The sequence below is a fragment of the Pygoscelis adeliae genome, unplaced genomic scaffold (genome assembly GCF_000699105.1).
Source record: "Pygoscelis adeliae isolate BGI_AS28 unplaced genomic scaffold, ASM69910v1 Scaffold79, whole genome shotgun sequence".
In the NCBI taxonomy this organism is placed as follows: Eukaryota; Metazoa; Chordata; class Aves; order Sphenisciformes; family Spheniscidae; genus Pygoscelis; species Pygoscelis adeliae.
In genome coordinates, this window is record NW_008825532.1 from 4,826,245 (window position 1) to 4,835,053 (window position 8,809).

General features: G+C 37.6%; 1 protein-coding gene across 1 annotated transcript in view; it reads right to left on the reverse strand.

The window, feature by feature from the left end:
- Nucleotides 1-493: 493 nt before the first annotated feature.
- Nucleotides 494-8,809, reverse strand: part of LOC103923364 (protein FAM122A-like) — a 10,466-nt gene continuing 2,150 nt past the window's right edge. Inside the window, exons 5-9 of the mRNA XM_009331700.1 lie at nt 8,560-8,661; nt 7,142-7,230; nt 6,508-6,572; nt 4,148-4,244; nt 494-3,046 (exon numbers count right to left, since the gene is read on the reverse strand). Of these exons, the coding sequence (XP_009329975.1) occupies nt 2,896-3,046; nt 4,148-4,244; nt 6,508-6,572; nt 7,142-7,230; nt 8,560-8,661 (504 nt within the window). The 3' untranslated portion in view covers nt 494-2,895. The remainder of the gene's footprint in view (nt 3,047-4,147; nt 4,245-6,507; nt 6,573-7,141; nt 7,231-8,559; nt 8,662-8,809) is intronic.

An 8,809-nucleotide genomic window follows, 5' to 3' on the forward strand; every position in this document is an offset into this window, starting at 1 on the left:
ATAGATATGCATTAATGGTTCCTTACGTAACAAAAAAAAAAAAAGGAGGGGGAGGAAAAACAGGAATTCTCAGACACTCATCATGGCAATTCAGCACAAATAAGCCTGGAGAAGCCGTAAAATACATTGTCAAGCGTAAGTGTCAATAGTTATATATTAAAGCTGACTACCAGCACCAGCTGGCCTTCTTCCCCAAACTGGTATCTAATTCATTACAGACAAGGCAGTTAATAAATCCAGAACTGCAACTTCTAGTCAGTTCAGTCAGAGTATGCTGTGCTAGCCTTGACACTGCAATAAACACTGATTCTGTAAGCGGCAGCAACTCACATGCCGTTAAGTGCAAATATCAGCTATCGGAGCATCAGAAAACTTAGTTTTAAAACAAACAAGTGGTCTTACAGCTACGTGTGTGAAACAGAATACGGTCCTAGATGGGCCCTATTACATTACACAATGCCATTCATTCTGAAACAACAGACACAGCGCATGTGTATGTGTTACGTATATATTTTATAAAAGAGCAATGTCTTCTGGAGCAGAGAATAGCCAGAACACTAAAAAAAATGCTGTAACAAGAGTGAATATTTGTGCGTTTGCTTTATGAAGCTTACATTCTAATGTTTACAAAGGCCAGCACTTATATAAGACTCTCCACTAACAAACAAATCTGGAATACATCAATTGTACAGGTAAGTCAGCCAAAAATAAGCAATAGCTATGCTCTTCTCAAGTTTTAAGAAAGCATGCAATAGGTTTCCCCCTTCTGCCACCCCTTGTTCAGATTTCTAAATCACAGTACCAATAAAAGCACGGTATAATGAAACTGGGGCACAGGTAACAGGTTGAATTTTATCACAGACCGTTTATCAATATTTTGCAAATGTAAAAGCAGCCTTCTTTCAGCATCAAGAAGGCAGAGAAGATACAAGCATGAATAAAAAAATAATTAAGCGATTTAAGACATCAAAAATTCAAGAAATAGCACTGTGCATATACAAATAAAATTAACATTCAACACTGTAGAGCTCATTTAAAAATGGCACCAATGGACAGTATTTTACAATATGCACATTTATTTGAGGTGGGGAACTAATGCTCCACAGGTGAAAATGATAATACAAATAATAGTGCCACTGTTGGCCATTACGGTACTTCTTACAATTTAATGGAAACACTTTTAAAAATAATCTGGTATGTACACGTCTTCTGGAAACTCAACAGCTTCTTCAGAACAGAAAAAACTACGGTTCTCCCCCTCCCCTTTTTAGCCAGACAGTATTGCCAGAGGTTGTGCTCACTTTTAAAGCACATAATCTTACTTTAAATTCAGTGCTATTTTCTTTCAAAAAGATCAGAAGTTGTACTCTTAGATAACAAAAGCATTTATGTTACAAACATTCAAAAATGGAAGCTTATGATTCTGGCAGACAATGTTGCGTATTAAATACAAACCAGCCAGCAATTACTGAACATAAAAAACTTATTCAATCATAAAAAAATACTATAATTCATCACCACAGACTTTTTACATAGTTATAAATAATAAATAGCATAACACAGTAGATTACAAACGGATTTATTTTGCCCCGTTAAAGTCTTTAAAAAGTAAAATATCTATTGTCTTACCTCAGACTGACCAAGGTACTGTATCAAGACTACTCATAGCTCAAATATAACTCCTTAGCCAAACAATTTGCAGAGCTCGTATTCAATCCAAACTGTGAAGTCTTTCCTTAGAAATCCAATGTTCACTTAGCTGTTTGCCCTGCTCGTGACCAACAAAGGTATAAATGCCGTACACAGCAGCTGCCAAGGGTATTACCCTGGCTGCCACCTCACAGCAGAGTTGGGACTGCCCACAGCACCTTGCAATGGAGCACACACCTCGGAAAGGAACACGAAGGAAAGCAGCATCGACGACAGATTCTGGTAAGCGCTCTATAAACAAGCTGTACACAAGGGACTTTTCCCACCCACCCCTCTGGTTTACATTCCGTAATTTTGTAACAATGTCCCCTAAGGCACAAAAATACCTATGACCTCAATGCCACAGGAGACATCGACGGTGCCATACATGGTTCTCCTACACAGTAGTTTAAATAACTTAGTTATCTGCACTGTATGTCTTAGAGTGAGGCATGGATTAAATTTTCCTTGGCCAAATCTTGCTGAATATTGACCTTATTTCATACAATCTGTAGGATAAAGGATCTGGGGAGAGAACTATGCAGCTATCTTAATCATGTTCGTAGAGTACTGTTATTTCTTCACTGACAGCGAAAGCGCCAGTCATTAGTTATTTTGTTGTGGGATTTTTTTTTTTATTGTACTAGAGTGAGATTTTCAGACCCGCTGAGGTCTTCTGTAATAAAAATGACTAGCAGCACTAAGAAAAGAAAAGATTTTTTTCTCCCTTCTGTAAGAGAATTTGAGGCTAGTGACTGAAAAAAAGCAAGGAGAATAGTTTAACTCAATGGTAGAAGTGCCAGAGAATAAATTACTGTTTTCAAATCCTTCCGAACCAAATTATTTCCCTAGACATAGTGACCACGATAATGGTAGAAGTATTTTCCTAAAAATTGCAACATTAATAGGTAGATACCTATTCTCGGAATCAAAAAGTGTATGCGAGTTCCTGAAAGCAAAAAGTTAGTATAATCTGAGCAGACATCTTGTTTAAAAAATAAATTCGCAAAACCAGACATTAATATGGTCTACAATGTCCATTAAATGGATAAATCAAAAATCACTGGAAAGTCGCCAAGGATTACAGTTACAATATTTTTTCCTTTTAATAATCCACGTGTTAATGGTTCAAGGACCAGAGTTCGTTTCTCTGTACAAGTGTACAGTAAGGGAACAGCACAGCCAGACGCTGACTCAGAACTTAAGTCACTTGGGTGAGAGATCATCCATCAAAATGAATGAAGAGCATGAGTTTGAGCATGTTACTGGAGACTCTGTGGTTATGCTGCCTTTAGTCAGTGAGTCAGAGGAAGAGCCAACACTGCTGCTACTCCCATCAAGAATATCTGAAGACAGGCTGGGGAAAAAGGAAGAGGTTATTTAGTAACACGGGCACGATGACTTTGTGTACAAAGCTAGCGCACTTTCGCCTTTGTAGAAAAGATGTAGGAGACCTATACTACCACTCAGTCTTTACTGCAAGACTGGCAGCCCTGAAGACTCCTTGTTTTCTGTAGCATGTTATATATATATTCATGCTCCTTATGGGAAAGAGGAGCAGAATTATTATTTTTTTTTTTAACATGCAGAATAGATTACGACTCTGATTTTAATCAGTTATAGAAAGGAGGTGACAACTAACGAGAATAAAACCTTAAAAGGTTATAGGAAAGGATAAACAAGAATCTAATCCGCAATGCAGCAAAGATGTCATTAATTAGCTAGTATGTTCTTTACTGTTGCACTGCTCAAAGCAAGATTTTGAAACCTATTTTTCCCATATAAGTAAGGAATTCCCGTGTTTGGATTTCGAAGTCTCGATACAAGATTCCAGAGGGCACATAAACTGACACTTTTGCAATTCAGCGGGAGGCAACACAAAAAAAACATTTCCAGGCAGTTTCAAGTCTGTAGGTAAACTGAAGTTATAGTAATACAGAGTTGGTATTTTAGAATACTTAGTATCTGACTCTTGACACAAAAAAGAACTCAGCTTTTTATGATCATAATGCAGAAAGGAGACAGACTGTAACACTAAAAATCACGAATGTATCAACATGAACCTATGTAACTGCAGTAAGTATTCACACACACTTTCTACAATGTGGTAATAAGCACCACAGATACTGTATGACCACTGCCTACAGCATCCTGAAATGATGAAGCAACATGAGGCAAGGTAACTTTGCCTGTGAACCAACAGGGATTTGTAACAATTGTATTCAGCATAAAAGTTTTGACAGACAAAATCTAGGCTGGAGTCTGCTCAGGAAGAATTGATCAAAGGAGCAGGAACAGTGTCACACTATACTACCGCAGGAATAGTTCCCAGTAATATGCATACGCAAGCTACACACAAAGTATTTTTTTCTGGAAAAAAAACCAAAACAAAACAAGAAAGCTTGTGATAAATGCACATTCCCTGTTTCGGCATTTCAGGGCACATGAAATATTTTACCATGAACTGAGATCTGTCAGATGTGTAACATCTGGAGAAAGCATGTTGGTTGTTCCTTGAAAAAGTCTCTTTGGCTGACTTTCAGTTTCCATTTCACCTAAGGAAAATAGTGCAAATAATCAAACTCACTTGAGTCTCTGGAACGTCCATTTAATATTTGTCTATTGTAAAAGAGAGGTTTGTCCCACAATAGAGCAAGGTTGCATCTGTAACATGGTAAGTCCTCTAATTCAGCCAACCAAGCACTTGGGTAAGACATTAATTTGATGCTAGCTGTTGTTTAACCATCCAGTCCATCCTTAATTTAACTAATGCTTTAGCAGTATCTGAAGGGCTACAACGATCTCAAAGACACAAAACCAGGCACTTGCTACTTAGACTACAATCAGACAAAATAATCTAAAGCAAACTAATTACTGTGACAATTTTAAGTAAGCAGTTGAGATGAGGCAACTGACATAAGCCAAAATACGGACATTAAAATTCTTAATGATTATGAAAATAGGAACACCAGCTTGGTTCACAGTTTCACCCTCCTGCGTACAACAAATTCTGATGCATATGTACACTTTTACAGAAAAGCTGAATAGAAAAAAATTGTCATGTGTATGCATTTCCACTTACTGATCATGGATCAGACTATCTTTGTACCTGTAATCATCTACTGACATTAAAAGATTAAACATGACGGGGAGAATTCATATAATCTGTTTAGTACAATCTGCCCTGAGAATGAGCTAGCTCATTAACAGCTTCTGTACAATAGACACATTGGAAATATCATGAACTTGCCAATAACAAGCTTAAAGAAAAAAAAACCCTCTCAGCTACAGTATATTTTAATTTTTAGTTTGGCAACAAAAACATATGAAACGGAAATAAATTTTCTGGCTTTTTACCCACACTTCACAGCAGTTGTGGTGTCAGTTTGAAAAGCTGACAGACGTTAAGCATTATAGCAAACCAGTATATATTAATACGTTATGCAAGAGAATTATACTACCACTCATTTTATAAAAGACTGATAACCCCCTCCAAATTTCCTATTTCCTTTAGCCCACAGGGATACATTCCCTTCCTTGACGGGAAGGAATAACAGCTTTATCAATTGCACAGTCTACCAGTGTTAATTCCCTATAGCAGTGAAATGGTCTTCAACAGATTGCTTTCTTCCTTCCACATATCATGGTGTCAATTTGTTACCATGTCACGTCTGTAGAATATGAACCATAAAGCTACTGCTAAAATTCAGAAAATAACAGGATTATGTATTTAGGAAAAGAAATTAGGCTCATTTAAATGGATTAGATGTTTTAAAATTAAGTAACATTTTGAAAATTCCTTGATATTTTGAGTAAAAAAGGCAAACTCATATCTCCACTTTGTAAAAGATGCTCCACAAGAGCACTTGGATAGGGTGAGGAAAGCTTGCCCTTTACCTGCACTGTTTTTAATACAGTCCGTCTAGAGACTACTGTAAAATGTTTAAAGTAAAACAACACAGTACGAATATCTATTTCCTATTGATCATTGAGCTTGATAAACTTTTGTTCAGTTTTTAATGCCTCTAAAATTCACAGAAGATAACAGCCAAGACAGAATTGGCATCTATGAGAAAACTTGTCTCTCTCCCCTGTCAATTCCATATAAATTAGACAACATTCTTTACCTGATAGGAAGAAGCAGTCCTAAAAAAACCAATAAACAGTAACTTTTCTCAAAGGCTAAATATAATTCTTGTAAAATAAAAGGACACGCTTTTGGTGCAGTTAAGAATGCCTAGGTAAAAAAAAAAGCAGACAGGATAAGCATAGCTAAACGCACACTTGTAAATATCTCAGTCTTACAGTTCTGCTATGGAGACTTGTTCTGGGATGCAATTTGAATATCCTTAACACAGAATACTTCCAGGAAAGAATGCAGTTTTCCCCCTTCAGGAGGAAAGGGCACTGATCTATTCCATTTCTCTAAACACTCACCTTCTGAACTTTCAGAGTAAAAAACATTCAGTACTAAGTTTAGAAGATACTGCATGATAAGCAACATTCCTAAGATGATCTGAAAGGTGTGCACTGTACAGTGGTACTCTTCAGAATGTCAGGGCTTACGAATATTCATAACGTTTAATTTGATGTGGAATGAGGTTTGCCCCTTTCAAGCAGTAGCTGCTTTTAAAGTTCTTCATTCTTGTGTTTTAGATTAGCTACTTCACGTTGTATAAGTTACAACTGGCAAATTCCAGTTCACCATGCATACAAGTGTATTATATTTATGGAACAACAAAAAAATATGGGAGAGAAATGTATCCAGCTGCAAAACTACATCCATATTAAAACATCTGAAAATGTAAATACACATACCTTTTCTTTTAATGGGGCCAAGAACACTGGGCCTGATACAGTTGATTGGACTTTGACTCCTCCTGCTAGAGAGAGAATACCAATAGTCAGGTCTGTAAAGGTTCCAGGTTCGAACAGCACCATACCTAGCATCAAATTGACACAACCGTATCTTAAGAAGTGTTCTTTAAAACGATTCCTGCACAACTGGAATGCTTCAGGAGTCCGAATACACAGATAACAAGGAAATGCTGCCTATTAGAGCAGATTATCTGCCACACAAAGTTGTAGTAAATTTTCTAGGGTCTTCTTCCCTTAGTGCATCACATCCTTACTTCAATCCATTTCTGAATTGTGTGTAGCGTTTATAAAAAATCGATATGCTGACAAAATTAATAAAGTTCATCTGAAGTACCTAGGAATTTCCCCACAAGTTACCAAGTCTAGTTTAAAGTTGACACAGGCTCCTGTAAGAGCACCTGCATAAAGCTACCATTGGTAAAGGTTGAACTTTCAGAGAATTTTTATGGGGCAATACTTCAGCTACTGTAAAACTAAAGTCTTTTTTAATGCCTTAACATCAGCTTTAACTAATCTTTGTGCTAGCCTTGGAATTTAAGCCAATGTATACCTGTTACCCGCAGATGTTACTTACTTGGAGAATCGCCTTGTTGGACTGGGAATAGGACTTGGAGGTAATCCATTACTGCTCACAAACATTTGCAATGATGGTGAAAAACATTGCTGCAGAAAAAGTCACATTAAGCTGCTTCAGAATTTCCTTTTAAATACTCAGGTGTTTCCCCCCACCCTCCAAACAAAACATCCCCAATTAAAGAAAACCTAGTAACAGAATAAGGCAGAGATGATCAAACGCAATCTTAGAAGCATTAAAACTTAACTTGCAAAAATATACTGCAATACTGCTCAGATTAACCTAAAATTCAAACCCACAAGAAATCTGAAATTGAAATAGGCACTGATTTCTAAGACAGTTGTTTCTGTTCTTCCTGTTACATTTAGAAACAGCAGTACAGTACTCAGGACTTACTTCTTTCATGGGGCTTGTTAAACTAACAAGTTGAGTTTACTCAGAAAACATCTGACCTGAAAATTTAACACAATATTCCAGAATAGAACAGAGTATTTAGCTCTGTGGTTCTGCAGTTAATCTGAGCTTAGCCCATGAATGCCCATAGCTAAGCACAAAAATGTTTCTGTCAAGTTCTCTACTACTGCTTTACAGTCGTGATTCCAAAGGTACGGGACCAGCTGCCAGCATCGGTGTTATACTAGGAACACATTTACCCAGCACTAGTATGTGGCTGCTCCACGCATGGAGACTGGTAGAGGCATGCAATAAAATAGCAGCAATACAAAAGCAGAACCACAAAAGAGGGTGAAAACAAGGTCAGGCAGCCCACCTTTAAACACAGTTGCCAGTTTCTCTGTGCTACATTTCAGTTTTCCAATCCTTGCAGGAAAAAGTAGTTTATCTAAGATCCACCCCTTCCCTTTTTCCAGCACGTGCCATCAGTCTTCAGTGCAAATTCAGCATGCCCGAGTCCTCCTTCACAGTGAGTTTATGCCTTCCTTTCCATAACTGATAGACATATTTTCATGCTCCTCACCACATAGATTTGCAGCTTCTGGTCTTTGCTTACACTCTTACTCTACACATATGATACATTCCGATTTTGGTGCTTCTTCCCCAGCATCCCCCCACTTATGCAGCTGAAGATCATGTCTAAATCCGACTACTCTAATGACCTCTTCCAGCTTCCCTAGAACCAGAACCCTAACCCATCCAAACATCGCACGAATAGCAGCAACTGAAAACATTCAGCGTGACAGAATTGGCACACTGCTTCAACTCCGCAGGCTCTAACATGGTAAGCATCTGATTCTTAGAAACCAATAAAATGTGGGTTTGGGTTGGGGGGGTTTGTTGTTGTTTGGTTGTGTTTTTTTAAAAAACTATCAAACAATTTGTGAAGTTACACACGTCTTCACAGTTCACCTTGGTCTAAAATTCTAAAGCGTTCTCTCAGTTTGGTATTTCACTCATCCTACCTTTCCTATTCCTCTTGTAGGTGAAGGTGCAGGCGAAACTGGAATGAAGTCTATTCTCTTTGGGGAGGAAGATTTCTCAGACTTGTCCAAGTCATTGTCGCTCTGTAAATACAAAGTTTCAAACTCAACACTGGCACAGGACATTACCTTAGAATCCAAGGCACAACCTTCTAATGGAAAGTCATTGGGCCAAATGCACAAAATAGCTAAAGCAGATGAACTAAAGTTTTTCTTAAATTATTTTCACTTT